Source organism: Nyctibius grandis, chromosome 30 (genome assembly GCF_013368605.1).
Source record: "Nyctibius grandis isolate bNycGra1 chromosome 30, bNycGra1.pri, whole genome shotgun sequence".
In the NCBI taxonomy this organism is placed as follows: Eukaryota; Metazoa; Chordata; class Aves; order Nyctibiiformes; family Nyctibiidae; genus Nyctibius; species Nyctibius grandis.
The window spans coordinates 2,685,145-2,701,930 of NC_090687.1; the positions used below are offsets into that span (position 1 = coordinate 2,685,145).

Consider the following 16,786-nt stretch of genomic DNA (forward strand, 5'->3'; position numbering starts at 1 on the left):
GCTGGTGGACACCTCTGAGGCAGACGTCAGAGCCAGCTGCTTTCTATTGCACAGCGAGAAGATGCAATATTAAAATCCAGCCTCTGTCCGTGTGTGTCACACCTGCAGAGCACGAGCTGCTCTCTCGCTCTGCCCAACTTCACCGCTGCCGGTACTTTGATAGCTGCTTTAGTGGGTGTTGTTGATGACATAGCTTCTGTGTCATCTCCTGTGTAGTTTTCATCTAATGGAGCAAAGAAACGTGGAAATTACCAAGACTTGAATTCGGTAAATACTGAGTGTAAATCTGTTTTGTAGTGGCTGTGAAGTTTTTTCCTAAGGTTCATAAACTCTTTTAAGGAAAGTATTAATGAGAATGATTCAGAACAGCCTCATCTCACTGAAATGAATGGTTTAAAGTAAACCAGATTTGTGGGGGCATTGATTTTTCTGTATTCAGTCAGTTACGGTCAGAAGCATTTTTAGACCGAAATATATAAAAATCATTCGTTTTAAGCGCATGTCTGCTGTTGCTTCCTTACACGCGTTTGGTTTGGTTTGTATGTTCTTGCACAGGTGAGTTTGAGTTGCCAAGCAAAAGACCCTTCACTTATAATTTGCTGTTAGAAATAGGGAGGAAAAAGTGGCATTAAAGCAAAGAGAACAGAAACACGCTTTTTGTAGCTATTCTACATTGTAAAGGAGACACAGAACTTGCCTGTTTCCTAGTAATCTTATGTAAAACTTTTGTTTGTTTCATAATATTACTTCAAGTACATATTAATCATTGCTGTTTTAAGTCTTTGCAGAATAGGCCTGTTCTGTGCCTCTGTTACAGAAGGTGCATAAAGGTGGGACTTTCAGAGAAGGACTCGTGTGGCTGAAGGGAGCGTTGGAAGCAGCCTGAGCCAGAAGGCAATGCTGAGCGTGGAGTTCTCACCACCGATGCTGGCAGTCGTTGTGGGGAGGGTGGAGGACTGAAAAACTTTAAATCTGAACCACCTAAATATGTATTTAATAAGAAATCTATGGCCAGAGAACATCACAGTTAAAGCTTGTTTGTCAAGATAATTCATGTTTCTGTGCGTTATCTGCTGATTTTTTTTCCAGATGCACAGCCTTAACGTGAAGCAGTGGATCTGTCAGTTGTGTGAGCTGACCGAAGGCATTTGCATGCAATCACTCTGTTTTGGTACAGACTCTGCATTTCATGCTGCCCTAAGCAAATGCCTACTACTAAATACTGGATTCTCAGATGATTCCTCTTTAAAGGGTCATCCCGAACTTAAATGTTTTGTCAGCTGTTAAAATAGGGCAACAGAAAAGATGTGCATGTTTGTGATAGGATGAGAAGGAGATCTTGCTTCTGTTAACGTGCTCCAAGAGCCCTGAGATACTGAATCTTCATCAGGATGCTCTTGTGAATGAGAAGCTGGTGTTACCAGTGCGGTGGTCTCACAGTCTGTAGGCAGATTGCTTACCTCCCATTCCTTCTGCCCAGATTTCTGCTCTTGCAGCAGAGAAAGTTACTGAAGCCTTTTGGTCAGTAGGTGTGTGTAGCGTGATTGCCACGTACAATGTGACAATAGTCATGTCCGTGTTGTTGATGGTGCTGGGTAGGATTTAAAGTTACTTGCAAGAGCAGACTCAGCAACAGTGTCAAAATAGTGAAGACACCCTGGGAAACAATTAAGAGGAAGAATGATTATGGAGAGGCTGTGTAGGACCAGAGGAAAGCAAAGTCAATCTGTCATTTGCTATCCAGTGCTTCCAAGAACAGACCAGAGTGAGCACTCTTGGGCTGCTTCTGCCACGTGTTTTGGGGGTTGTTTTGCTTTTATTCCTCTCTAGCATCTGGGAAGAGATGAGAGACTAGCTTCTTATCTGAATGTGCTTTTCATATTTGTTTCTGTATATTAACTTTGGAACCAGGTGTGTTTTATGTGCCCTTATATGCTACTTTGTTTTCAATAGTGGAACATTGAAGTAATCTGGGCTTCTTTGTTGGTTTTTTTTTTCTTTTTTTAATGGAAGGGTAGTAGAAGTAGATCTGAAAACAGGGGTTATTCCTGAAAGAAGCTAGTATCTTAGGTTTTTCTGAACCTTCGACACAGCTTGTATTTTCATTATAAGCACAGCAAAAGAGAAATGACAGAGACAATTTGGATAAGTGCAGTAGATTGAAACTTGAGGTTATGACATTGTGATACACAACGTGCAAGAGGAAAGAGAGGCTGGGAGCTAAACTCGGTGCAATCAAGGGAGGATCTCAGTTTATACCGTTCTCTTTTCAGGGAGGTGAGAAAGAAGCGGGGGGCAGAACAGTTTATCTTTCCTGTATTGGGTAGTTGTTGTTATCACACACGTTAGTTGTGGTATAGGGGATATAGATATGTGCATTTTCCCCATCCTGACTTGTATGCCTGGTGTTCAGGCTGGTGTCGGGGGCGTTTTAAAAACTGCATCAATAATACTGGTAGTGTTGCAGTAGAGGTTAGGAGAGAACTGATTCTTTTTCATGAGCTTCTTGATTTGTTTGCTCTGTGTAATGAGCTTCAGTTTTGAAAAGTCACTTAGTTGCTGAAGTCTTACAGACGTGGATTGGGGGAGATTTTAGGAGCTTGAAGCTACTTTAACTTAAGACAAACTAGATTCTAAGCTGATAGTGTCCCTTTTGGTTATTGGGATGCACAAAAATGGATCTAATTTAATTGTTTTTAGGAACTGTGTTGCTGCTTAGTTGCACGTCTGTACCCGGAATGATATTCATCTTACGGAGAATCAAGCTTTGCCAGAAGACAAGTTGCAAAGGAAGTGTGGTATAACGAATGCCTCCTTCTCAATCTCCCTACCCCTAAAATCTCAGCCACAGGAAAGCAAGAGAGCACTGTGATGACTATTCTAATGAGTTTCCTAGAGGCAAGTACCTAAAATGCCTCAAGGGGAGGCTTGTTTCTGTGTATTGATATATTTGAATTTTGACCAGTCCACTGACTTAGGAACAAGCAAACCAGGCTGTGTTTCTTTCTCATCTCAAATGCAAGTAGTTCAAAAGATCAGGCAGAAAGAAATTCAGTTAAATATCTGAATCTCTTATTATGCAAGCCATAACTTGTTGGGACTCATTCAGATGCCTGCTATAGGATCTCTCATTTCCCCCTCACCCTCCTCCACCCAGCCTTTAGGGTCTCCTTGGCCCAGCCAGGTCCCTCATCGCTGTCTTTCTCAACCTGGTTGTTAAGCATCATGTTCTAAAGGAGTGGTGCTGCTCTTCTGAAAGTCAAGGTTAGATGCATGTCAGTTTACAACCTTTCTGCGTGTCTCATTAAGTTAAGACACTAATGTAAAGTTTCCTTCCTGTAAATTTTATTTTTTCTATGAATGCATTGTAGAATTGCTCTAAAACATTAAATGTGTTAACTGTCTTTTATGAAACAATAAATTATAGAATCCTCAAGCCTCGAAAGGAGGTTGGCATGGATGTGGTAATCACTGACTGCACCAAACAGTATGGCTATTGACTTGAGTTACCTGACATCGAATTTTAGGGAATGGCTGGAGCTCTGAACTGTTGAGGCTTTGTCTGCTGGGGTCTGGCATGATTGAAAGAAGCCTTACAAAACAAGATTGGGCTCACTGAAATGTAACAGCTATGTTGGCATGAGAGGAAGGCACGGTGAAAATACTGCTTGTGTGCTGGGACTGCAGTGTGAGTTCAGTGTCTGCTCCGTGGATGGGCAGGCAAAGCTTGGGATGGGAAAACTCCCAAGCACGTTTCAAGTGGAGATTATGCCGTAAAAAATGAAACTGAATTTGATAGTTCTCCACCTGCTTGCTGTGTGATACATTTGAGATAGTAAATCACACTAAAAAGTGCCTTAGAATGTTTGTCACCTTTCCAGGCTGAGCTAAAGGGAAAAAAATGGTTACGTTGAAACAAATTAATTGATTGAATATGTATATTAAAGAATAGTCTCCTGATAAGAGTTGCAAGTAGTCATACAGATGAGAACGTTCTGCCTTGAGAACACAGCACCGTTTTTTTTCTTCTGAGAAGGTTTGGAAGGAAGCAGAAGATCTTTTTTATTCTGGTTGCTAAAAGTGTTGTTCAGAAAGGCGGAAAACTGTGACATTTAAGCTCATAAAACTGAAATTAGGAGAGAGTGTCTCTTAAGTGTGGTTATCTTCTATGTGTGAAAATAGCTGCTCAAAGAATGCAGAATTCTCAAATTGTGTTGTAGTTGCCTAGTGCTTTTCCATCCCTTCAGAAAGCCATGTTATCTCTGGTTTTTGGCTCTCTCCTCTTAAGGGGACGTTTGGTTTTGTGTGACAGAGGTAATGAAAGGTGTGAGGTTTGGCATCGGAAGGGCTGTGTTAGAGACGGGACGCCACGAGGTGGGTCTCCGCAGCCTAAGTCAGCCCTGCTGCTTCCTGAGCACTGAAATTAGACGTGCGTGCCTTAGGAGTTGAGGGAATCTGTCCTCTTTTAAAATAAAGACCACTTCTTCTGTTCCATTTTGTGCTCGGTAGGCGGCAGGTTTGGGAGATGGAGCACGTACAAAGCTCGATAATTGGAGTGGGGCTCCTCAGTGTCGGTGTTTCAGGTAACAGTATGTAAAGGCAAAGGCAACTCTCGATTTTTTTAGGCTCTCGGTAGCTGCTGTTGACTTTGAGAAATAGTTGAAGCACTGAGAATGGGATCAGTTACGTTCTTCTTGGGAGGATTGGGGGCTGAGGTTACTTTTCATTTTGCTGCCAGTAGAAATGGGCTGCATTCTTATTGTAGCAGCTTGTTATATCTGTAGAAATATCTTTATTATTTTTATAACTACCTAGACAATCTCTTATCTTTATAGGTTTGTTGCAGGCATGCTGAAGTAGACTTTTGTTTTCTGTTGTATTTTATAACTGTTGTAAAATGTGCCTTTTGTTGATGTTTTTAACATACATGACTGATTAAAATATAAAACCAGGAAGATTAATCATTGCCTGAACATTTGAATACTCCGTGAATTTTTACACCGCCGCTGTGCAAAGCTGTTTACCTGCTTTTTATTTTCCTGCTGGCAGAGCTGTAAACTTTCCATGCCTAACCTTAATGTATAGCCTTCTTACAGGAGCTTAAGAGTGGTAGGTTTTAGGTTTTAAGAGGCAGTATTCCCCAACGCTTCCCTCACTCTTTTTGTAAACTGCAAAAACATTTCCAGTCCTTGGCTCTTGTAAGACTGTTAGGAGTCCAGCCAGTGAAACGAAATTTGTGCACTTATACCCCAGCATCCCATTTTGAAACACAACTGGAAAAAACTACTCTTCTTCTTTTAAGCCACAGCAACATCTTCCCCCTCCACGTTTTGTCGCTTCTTCCCCCGGCCCCGTGTGTGCATGCACACACACGCAAATGTCTTTTGTTCATGAAATATTAACAATTTGAGTGCAGAAGCTTGGAAAAGCACCGTTCTGGGATTTACAAAAGTTGTCTGAACAAGTGCTGTAAACCTTGAACTTCCCAGCGAGCCGGGATGACGAGAGCAACGTCACAAAGGCAAAGCTCCAGCCACGGACCCCGTGTCACCACCCTTTGTGACGCGTGGGCAGATGGCTTTGGGTTGTGCTCCAGGACGGGCTGCTGTGAGCACCTCAGAACAGGCAGGATTTAACATTTTTGGCTGTGTTTACTGTGTATGTTTATGTAATTCACTGGTCATTGCAAGACAGGTAAAGATTTTTATTCATTTTTCTTCAGTTAGGTTGAATTGAAAATTCGAATGCTGATGAAATGCGTTGTATTCGGGTGTACTGAGATGTGTTGGTAATGCGTCCCGGCTTTGTGATAGAGGTTACGTGTTGTTTGGGTTTTGGTGTGCCTTTTTGTTGTAGTTAGTGTGGTCCAGGCTGTCATGTGCTGAACGATCTTACGCCACTTCTGCAACCTGCGTCTTGCACCAACTTTTTGTGGTTGAAGAGAGTGAATTAGACATTAAAATAATGAAGCTTGTGGGATGCCCTTCTTTAGAAGAGAACTTTTGTTTGCTCTAACCTGGAAAAAATTCAGAAATTTGTCTGTCAGTCACTGTGACGGACTGAGGTTTTTCAGCACTGGCTTTGGAGGGGCAAAATAAAGTTTTCACACGTTTCTGTTATGTTACAGTAAAAAGTGGTTGTTTTAGATCATGTCCTTGGACTGGAAAACTTTTCTGACATGCTGCATATTTGAACAGCTACTCTGATAAATTGAGGCTAGTCTGCTTACGTGTTTATTAATATTACTGTGTGCACTTGTCCTTGTGTCTTCCAATATGTAACTTCTATTTTCACATGGAAGTACCTATATACAGTCAAGTAACTTTCTATTCTTAGTTACATACCAAAAATAACGCTGTTACTCAGATGTTGCTTATGATGTGCTATAAAATATTTTAGTGAACCTGAGTTGCTCCTTTTTAAAAAGGAAAAAAAAAACCAACAAAACAAAACAAAAAAACCCACCACTTTTTATCAGTCTGGATGTTCCAGCCAGGCAGAGCAGTTCCTTCAAGTGGCTTAATGAAGATTTGATTGATTTATTTTGCTCATTCGGAGAGTGTGTGGATTACCTCTGTCAATATTGGACATGATAAATGAGGGCTGGGCACTTAGCAATTGGAATTATTTGAGCCATTCAGGGATCGAGCAGTGACTTGATTCAAGAGGCATTATGAGGAGAAAATGCTGAGTGCCTTTCGGGGTCTTCTGAGGTAGTGGATGGTGATACAAATCAATGACCAGGAGCTGATATTGAACACATTTATATGTGAGACTGATATCAAACTACCGAAGAAGTAGTTGTTGTATTTTGATCAAGCTTCGAAGCCTAGCTGGAACATAATCTTTGGCCATGTGCAAACATAAATTACAAGGTTGAGGTAGGATTGCTGGGTGAAATGCAGTGGCCTGGGATTACATAGGAGGTTGGAGAAGGTGATGTAATGGCTCTTTTGGGAGAGTAAATCAACAGGAAAAAAAAAATCTCTTGATATTTCTGCTGCCGCCTTTTAGCCAAAACAGGAGAAATTTAAGCATTAAGTGGCACAAACCCGATGATCTAACCTTAGTTTCTTAAGCTTGGTACGACGTTTTGACAAAAGTCTTGCAAAAAGCCTACTTGTTAGCCAGTGCTGTACCCTGTGTGGTTGTATGTGCACAGTACCTACCAGTGACCGTGCTGTCTGAAAGGCTCTGCAGTTCATGTCGCGGGGGCCCTCACTCACTTGCTGGCAATATTGAGTCTTGGGTGAAGATGTACCTTAATACATGTCATTGTTTAAGCCTAGTACAAAGAAGTGTTTGTGAATAGAAGTGAACATTTCAGTTACTTGTTTGTCATGTTTTTCTCACCTGTGTTTCTGTTTTTAACTTGTAGATTTTGGATCTTTCTTTGACTTGGAAAACGATCTTCCCGATGAGCTGATCCCCAATGGCGAGTTGGGCCTTTTAAACAGCAGTGGGAACCTTGTTCCAGATGCAGCTTCCAAACACAAACAACTCTCTGAACTTCTACGGGGAGGCAGCGGCTCTTCCTTAAACCCAGGAATTGGAAACGTGAACTCAAATAGCCCTGTCCAGCAGGGAGTTGGTGGTCAAGTTCAAGGGCAGCCGAACAGTGCTAATATCGGTAATCTGGGTGCTTTGGGTAAGAGCCCTTTAAACCCGGGAGACTCTTCTGCTTCAGGCCTGGCGAAGCAAGCAGCCAGCACCTCTGGACCTACCACACCTGCGTCGCAAACTCTGAACTCTCAAGCACAAAAACAAGTTGGGGTGGTGACGAGCAGCCCTGCAACATCACAGACTGGACCTGGGATATGTATGAATACTAATTTCAGTCAGACACACCAGAGCCTTCTCAACAGTAATTCTGGTCACAGTTTAATGAATCAGCCTCAGCAAGGACAAGGGCAGGTAATGAATGGATCTCTTGGGGCAGCTGGAAGAGGAAGGGGAGCAGGAATGCAATATTCTGCCCCTGCCATGCAGGGGAATGCAGGCAGTGTGCTGGCAGAGACTTTAACCCAAGTATCTCCACAGATGGCTGGTCACACCGGACTGAACACAGCACAGACAGGAGCAATGACTAAAGTATGTACATATAAATTAATATTTTCTATTTATTGCACTTGGTTTTTCTCCATACAGGTGTTTGGAAAATGTAGTAGATTCTTTTCTGGAGCAGAAGTAAAGAATGCACTTTCTTGAGTCTGTAGTTTTCTGTGTCAGTCACCAGGAATGTCATGAAAGGAAAACAATTGAAACAGTATTTCTCATGTAATCAGAAATGAAAGCACTTGTTGAAAAACACGTCCTTGAAGTTAAAAGTTGGGTAGTATCTTAGCAGGGTGAATTAGAAGAGTAGCGTAATCCTGCAAAAAGGAAGCAGATGATCAGATCTGTGCAGGATCTCAATTTAGCTGCCAGACAACAGTATCTTCTAAAGCAATGTGAAAATTGTTAGAGGACTCTTTGTAGACCGAAGGGAGAGGTGTAGCAGTCGTTCCTCTTGTCAAGGACCAATCTCAACAGCTGTGCAGTGAATGTTTTTCAAATATAGAGGAACTCATCTGAAAACATTAAATTTCACATAATTACCAAGCTAATGCAAACTCTGTGAAAGGGAAGGGCAGTGTCTGGGCATAAAGTTTCATTCAATGGCCATTGCAGATGGGGGCAGGGAATATATACACCTGGAAGTATCTGCAGTCATGAGGTGGTGCTCTGATCCCTACTTGATACAGTCATTGCTTTTTAGTTGTTCATTTTCCAGGTGTGAGCTTAGAGAAGTGTTCTGATTGCTGCTCCTCCTGTCTTTCAGTTGGGTAACAGCGTGCCTCATCTCTTGTCTGTGTTGCTTTGGTCCAGTTCCTTCCTGAAATTTTGATGGCAAACCCACCCTGTTCTGATGCCAGAGATGAAATTACCTTTTTCTACATATTTTATCTATTCATACATCACTAGTCATTATTGTTCTAGTTTATTAACATGGAAGTGTTAATTCAATGATGTGTTAGGAATCATGGAAAAAATTGCCTGACACAGAAGAAGTGAAGTTCTCTGAAGAAATGCTGACATCATTGTGGAGTACTGTGTAGTTCATATTAGTTTTTGAAGTAAAAATACAAAAAAGCATTCTCTTGGCACTGAAGGGGATCCCTTTGCTTAAGGAAGAGATGCTTGTGATTTGAATGAAGGTCATAGCAAGTGGATATAGCTGTCTCCAGGCTCTGAATTGGCTATATTTGTTGTGTGGAGGGGGTTGGTCTGCACAGAAAGAAATTGAGCTTACCTTTCATTTTTTTTTCTTTGAAATTTGTGGGAAGAGTGACAAATTCTAATTAGCTGGCTTATTTCTGTAAACTTAGAAAACCTAAGTTCTTAGGAGTAGATATTTCCTAGCCACTACACAATTATGTGATGAAACTACTGATTTTTTTTAATGTGAACTAGCTCAAGTAGAATTACCCCAAAGCAAAGGGACTTGCCTATGGTCTTCATCTGATGGAGTATGTCTGAACCTGGAGGGAGAGGTTCTGTGTTGTCTTGGTTTCTTTTAAACAAACCCACCCCTGGTAAGGAATAGGCCAGCACCTGCACAAATTCCGTTTTTCAAGGACTTCAGTCTTAGCCTGATGCCAGCTGCAAATGGGATTCACCAGCTCAGGAAGGCGACTTGGACTTTCTGACTTAGCATATGCTCAAGAAGCAAAATAAAAGTTAATTTGGGCAAGGGATGTGTTACAAAAGAGTAGTGGAAGTGTTCCTGTTACGCAAATCATTAGGTAGTCCTTGTATGCAGTGCTGTGCTCAGCACTGGTGATGCATTTCCAAAAAATTAGAGCAAAATTAGTGCTTTTGGAAGTCCTTAGACACAAAATTGTTTGGAGAAACTGAAAAGGTAGGAAGGACTATTTAATGACAGACCATAAGTGATAAAATAGTGCTTCTGTGAAGGTGCTAGCACTTAAGAGAAAACAATTTTAAAAACTTGGCCAACTTGGAAAGAAAAAAGGAAATTTGGTGTTTTCCAGGGCTCCATCTCATGTTGAACAAGATGAAGCTTAAAAGCATTGTGTTTTTTTTTAAATTTTACTTCATTTACATCTTCATTTTCTCTTAGTAAGAGAGCAAGCAAGATCAATGTTTTACACAAATACTTTGTGTTTCCATTTTGGAACAAATTACTTGCTCCCTGGATTTTCTTTTGACAAGCAGAAGCATTCTCTATTTTTACCATTTTCCTTAATAGGCATTTGAGGATTGGCATCCTCTTCCAGTCTCTTCCCATCCCCCAGTTTATTGTCTTAACAGGATTATGAACTGTGATTGTGCGTTAGCTTTTTCTCCTGTTGATGCTCCAGTTGTGATGAAAGCTTTTAAGGAAAGTAAAGAAACACTTCAGTGAGTTTGTTCTTCTGAAACTGAAATTTCTGCTGAAGGAGAACGTGGGTTAGTTTGTTTTTTTCACCTCCTGTTCCCTGATGTTTACCACTTAATGTATACAGCTTAAAAGATTTGAAGAGCAGCAATAAAAGTGGTGAGGCAGCTGATCTACCTAATAGTGAATGTGCCTAACTTGACTAAACGGCTTAAAATGGAGCTGCCGTCACGCTTGAAGAACTGTATCAAGGCTGGAAGCAAATTCTCTAGGTGGTGACTGTAGCAATCTATCCTAAGGGAAGGAAAGAGGTGTGAAGTACAAATGCAGAAAAAAAAATCTAAAAGAACTTTTTAAACCAAGATTTTCTCATTATGTTTAAAATAAGTGATGTGTATCACTGATGAACCTCATTCAGGTATGGCTCAGAAGCCCATTTTTCTCAATTCAGTGTGTTTATATGCAGTGAGTAGCACTTGTGACCGTCTATGGTTTGGGACCTGTTTTGCCGGGCAAGACCTTGCTTCCTTGATGGTTTGTTCTAATCCTTTTAGTACATGACTGATCAAGGAAATTTTTGTAAGTGTTCTTTCTAGTAAGAGAAAAATTAGAAAAAAAAAAAAAAATCCAGAATCTGATCCTTTCACCTGCTCCCAAGAATGACTGGGGTTCATTTCATCGGGAGCATCATAAGCCAATATTGTTAATTTTGAGCTGGACTCACCATTTTAAGGCAGCTCCTGAAAGAATGAAAAGTACGCCAGAAATGAGCATGCATGGTAACTCAAACTCGTGATGCATTGCTTGCAAAAGCCGAAGGTGGCAGATAAACCTTACCCCTAACCGGTTGAAAAGGGAATGAAAAATAACTGATCCTCAATGTCAGAGGGCCGTAAGGGGCTGACATCAAGACAAATGTTTTTCCATTGGTAGGGAGAGGTTAAAGCAAAATACTCCCTATAGACACATGAGCAAAGGATTTCATAGATTTCATATGATCCTCCAGAAGCAGCAACCTGTTAATACAAGTTAAACAATAGCTATTGAAATCATAGTCATGTCTTCTTGGGAGTACATAGCATGTTCTTGATAGCCTAGAATATTTTTGGAAATAGGGAGTACAGTAGTCCCTGAGAAGGTTTTGTGAATTTAAAGATATACCAACTTACTGCAGCAAGAATTTGAATTATTTATTGGCCACATCTGTGCAATTTAGATATTCAGATTTATTTAGAGCTCCTGCTTTGTGATTTTGACTTGTCTGAGATCATCTGGAAACCCTTGAGGAAACCTCTCTTCTATGCTTGTGTGTGTGTATATATATATATATATATAATCTGCTCCGTTCACTAACAGGCTCCTTTCCTGTAACAATTTTGCTTGTAACTGTGGCATTATGGCCCTGTTTTCTTGGATGACACTACAAGGATAGTTCTCATTTGACTGGATTGAAGTTCTTTGAGAAATCTGCTTAACAGAAGGATTCTTAGAACAATTGTCACTTGGCGAGGATGGAGGAACAGATCATCTTGTCACAGGAATTTCCAGTAGCAGTAGAATTGACCTTTTGTGTTTGTGAAGTCCATGAAGTCCAGAAAACGTGTTGAGACCATCTAGAAAATCTTTTTAAATTAGAGTTAAGATTGTTGGTTGTCGAACACTTTAAGCAGTAGCAAAGCTAAGCAGATGGTCTGTTGCTTCCATAGAAATGAGCACTTCATCGCAAGGGTGCTCTGTGCCTAATACTCTCCTGTTGCTGTGAGAGTCCATCTTTTTCAAAAGAGGGAGATGAAGCCTTCATGTAGCTCGTTGTGGCTGGCAGCTAGAGCTTGAAGTTGTGTTTCTGTGTATGAGATGTTATGTAGTCTTGTGCTGAAATGCATTCCCCTCATCCTAATGCTGCTGTCAGAGCTTGTGGAAAATCAGAAGAAAATTTTGGGAAGTTCCCATTTATTTTCAAATTACTTCTTGCACTTTGTTAAGAGTTTCAGACAGTGATTCCCCTAATTGGTACTTTCGCTCTTTCCCTTAAGAAGTAGTAAAGTCCCACTGAGACGAGTAGGACTCCTGAGTATTTTCTTTTTCTTGTGTTTCCAAGGTGTAATGCCTCCCTATACAGTCCTGTAAAAGGAATCACCTTTTCTTCAGTAACTTCAGAGCTTTATCACTCAAATAAGGATATTCTGGTACCCAGCAGCAGAAACTTAGGAAAAATTTCTGGAATTGTGTGTGGCTGGTGATCTGTGGAAGCCATTGCTTTTAGCCTGCAGTGAAACTACAGCTTGCTGGAGGTTCCTTTTGAAGTGTTTTTCTCTATAGGACTAGTAAACCTGCTTCAAGGTTAGTTTTCTTTCTGACAGGTGCAGTTTAATCAAGCATGTTATTGGGCTCCGTATGCCCAATAAAAGCATGTAATTGTTTGGTTAGACCTTAGTCTGAATCTATAGAGACCGGGAGAAAATAGTTTTTTGTTTCCATACTTTTCTCTTAACTGTATTGGCCTAATTAATTTGAATAGTGCATGCTTTCAACTTTGTTTTAGTCAAAATAGTCACATGGCAGTGCATGTTGCAGGAGAAATTTTAAATTACAGAGGAGGAGGAGGAACTCTTACCAGAAGTGAACTTCAGAAAAGAGTAAAACCATTTTTATGTCTACCAAGAGAATAACCAGTTGTCTCATTCTTTTTTTTTATTGTTGAGCTATAAAAGAACTGGATTCTGTTATTTGTTTTTTTCTAGTCTGGGTGTGTATATGCAATACATGTGCCTTTGACAAGCATATTCATGGTTTTGCTCCCTGTGGTTGTTCACTTAGTGGTGTTTTGGTGTTGGATATAAATCTTGAGTAAATTTAATAATGAACTGCTCTAAAGAGCAAGAATTCTGATACAAGGTTTCAGTTCTATATGTCGTTATGTTGCTTGACTCAGTGTTTTGAGGAATCTGTACTAAGGAAAGTCTGTGGTCAGAAAAAATGAAGCAAACTATTTATTTAAACAGATTACCCAGCTGATATTGCTAAGTGCCAGATTTAGATACGCTTGCTGATTGTGAATTAAGTCAGCTGAAGATGTTCTCATTCCTTTGCAGTTCTGTGTGTTTTAGCAAACTGCAGGTGCTGTTTGTTTCTCCGGTGACTCTCAATCTGTCTGAATCTGCCTGAATTGTTTTAACATGACTTGCAGTTAATTTGCTTCTCATCCTCGTAAGTTGTCCGTAGGAGGCTGCCAAGCTGTCTCCTAGCAGACGATGGCTCTGGCAAACACAAGTAGCCAGGCCAAATTGTGTTCCAAATACTGCTGCTTCTCAGTTTCAAGGGACTCTTAATGATGTTACAGACTTGACCATCATCGCTTGGTTCTCTGTTGAATAACTTTATCACCAAAACAGCATTTTTACTGAGAAGAGACATATGTGCTTTTATAATAATACAAACAGAAGAAGGAAATAAATATATAGAAACACATAACAGCAAAACTCACTGACTTATAGTAAAATTAAAATATCTGTAATGCAGTTTAGTTTTGAAACATGACCATGCAAAGTGCTACTCCACAGATGAGTTTACTCTGATGTACCGAAGAGATTTGGTGATTCAAAAAGCTTACTTACCACAACTATTACTCCTGGCACCTGAAATTGAGTTGTTTCCTATTTCTAGTACACAAGTTAAATTTCACTTGCAGTTGTGCAATGTCATTGAAGATCTTTGGAGCGATAGTCACTTGGCTTCTATCTTCTACTTACGCTTAAGCAGGTACCTACGTTCAGTGCGGCTCGAGTGCTGCAAGGTAAATGCTGCAAGAAAGAACAGTCTGCCTTCACGGGGGCAGACCACAGCTTGGTTTCCCCTCCTTCTGCTTCCAGCTCGGGCAGTTAAAAACCCTGTCTCTGTTAACTTGCACTGGCTTATCATCCAGCTGACAAAAATGAAACGTTTATGGTATCTTTTCAGAGTAGAATTGAGCCATTATCTTCTGCTGTGGCAGCACAACACAGACGTTAAGGATTTTGTCACTATAAATCATAGTGGTTACTGTCTTGTGATTCTTCAATTTTCGTTGTTGGAATGGCATTTATTTCTAAGTAGTGTACGTGAAAGAAGGTTTTGGAAGTGAAACTAACGGATCCACCGGTTCTTTTGGAAGCCACAGGTTAAAAGCAAGATTTCCAGTGTTGTTTTGGGAGGTTTATTCAAATGACAACATAAACTTCCAAGTCCTTACTAACAGATGTGACTGAAATCATTTCTTTGTAGTTTTAGGCTGTTTTCACAAATCTTCCTGGTGTTCGTAGTTTGGTTTTTTTTTATAGGTAGGTAAAAGAATGACTCAGATGTTGAAAGGGAGGAAAGCCTGCCAGCTTAAATGTTGATGTGTAGACGTTACGAAATGCCTAGTTACTTCAGTCAGAAGGAAATGTCCTTGTCTTAGTAATTTTCTTAATAAACTCAAATCATGCCTATAGATACTATTGCACGGGAGCATTTCTGATGACAAGACCTTTTAGCAGGTCTCAAAACTTCTCCTCACTTAAAAGATAAACTTGGTATTTGTACTCGACAGTGAGCTGTGATGATGTTGTAAATCCTGTAATTGGAAGAACACACAGAAATGTGTCAAAGCAGCTGCTATTATGGTCTGAAAACTAAATGCTGGTGGTCTGTTTTCTTAGAAAAAAGGCAATACAGAAAACTTGGAAAATTATGTATAGGGTGATATCCTGGGTCAGCCTGCCTCAGAAGGGCATCGGGAGTGGAGAAGCAGTGAGAGGAGGTGATTCTCCTTCTGTGGTTTCCAGAAATGAAAACGCTTTGTTGAAGTACAAGTGGGACAGCTTCTACCATCAGACAAAATACACAATTATGTCTGAAAGTTGCACTTCGGAATTTTGAAATCCCCTCACTTAGCTGGGGGGTTGAAATTTCAATACAAGAGGCTACACAGAGCGTGCCCAAGTCTCCTTTATAGCGGGCGAGTTATTTTTTACCTTTATTTAAAGATTAACTCTTAAACTAGCAAAGATGTTTCAATACACACTCTCCACCCATATCTCAAAAAAAAAAAAAAATCCTGAATTCTTATTGACAAAATTGCTGGTTTACTTTGCAGGGCTGAGTTATAAGTAATGCAAAATATAATAGCATTTTCCTTTCTTCTTGTGAATGCTTGGAGGAAATACCTGTTGGTTTTTGTTTGGAAGTTTCGGATGATTTTTGAACTCCTGATGCTACAAGATATACCTCTAAGTAGCACCTGGAAATGTTAGTACGTACATGTTCTGAAGATGCTCAAGCCCCAAAGTGATAGTTGTATTTTTTTGGTATATGTTTGTAAGAATCTGCTTTAGGTTTGGCAAATAAGCAGCATACTGTGCCATAAAAGGGATTCAGTGGTGCCTTTGTTTTAGAATGAATCATAATGAAAATACAACACGTTAAATATAGGAACATCCTTGCCAAAAGGACCTGTCTATGAAATAGACTTGTAGAAGAGAGTTGTAAATAGATTATTTAGCAGCCTCGGAGAGATGCTGCTGTTCTGGGGTGGAAAGGTTTTGTGTTTTCAGAGTGACTGGAGCATAATGCTGTCCTGTCTGTATGGTATTCTTTTTTTGAAGGGGATTTTTAAAAACAAACAAACAAAAAACAAGTGCCCTTTGAAACTTTTGGCAAATTGACTAAATTAAATAACTGCCTTTGTGATGGGAGGAGCTTTGTACCCTGGAAATGGAAAAGTGTGGGAATACCAGGAGTCGAAGATGGGATTTCACTCCTGGAACGAGCAGTGTTTGCTTCCTTAGTCTGATATTGGGCATCTTGGGGTAAAATGTCTTTCTGGGTAGTGCTGTGTGCAGGCTGCCTTCAGGGAGAAGCGTGTGTGTACAGCCCGAGTTTGTTCACACTTCAATTTTAAGGATGTGTTTAGAGACACACAGATCAGATCTTACCTTGTGTAAAAACTATTGAGAAGTCTCTGGATAGCTTCACGTGTGTTGTTAAATCTTTGAGGAGAGCATGTGTCTACAGAAAGGCTGGAGATTTCAAGGTAGCTGTTGAAGTCAGTGTGCTGTTTCAAAATAAACATATTTGGCTCTTAAAGTTATTTAAAAATTATTACAACAGTGTGAATTATTTATAGTTCTGTTTCTCCTTAGTTACCATTAATGCCAGGCTATGCTATTTGTGCTAAGTGGTTGTTTTGAGTAAGCTATATTGATTTTTTCTTTTAATTTATTTAACGTAACCTGTAGTGTAAATTTGTTTCTTGTCTATATGATTTCCCTCCACTGGTTCTGGATTAAAATAGAATAATTACTTCTTTTAGAAGCACAGTCTCTCCCTGCAGTGTGTCTACTTTTCCTTTAGGATTCATGTCTGTCAGGGAGAGTAAATATGTAAAGA

At 40.1% G+C, this 16,786-nt stretch overlaps 1 protein-coding gene across 5 annotated transcripts in view; it reads left to right on the plus strand.

Moving 5' to 3' along the window:
• Positions 1-16,786, plus strand: part of CREBBP (CREB binding protein) — an 89,432-nt gene that overhangs the window by 6,332 nt on the left and 66,314 nt on the right. For 4 of the 5 annotated variants that reach the window (XM_068420054.1, XM_068420058.1, XM_068420055.1 and 1 more), the window contains exon 2: positions 7,379-8,091. In XM_068420054.1, the coding sequence (XP_068276155.1) occupies positions 7,379-8,091 (713 nt within the window). The remainder of the gene's footprint in view (positions 1-7,378; positions 8,092-16,786) is intronic. The other variant, XM_068420056.1, reaches the window with a different exon arrangement.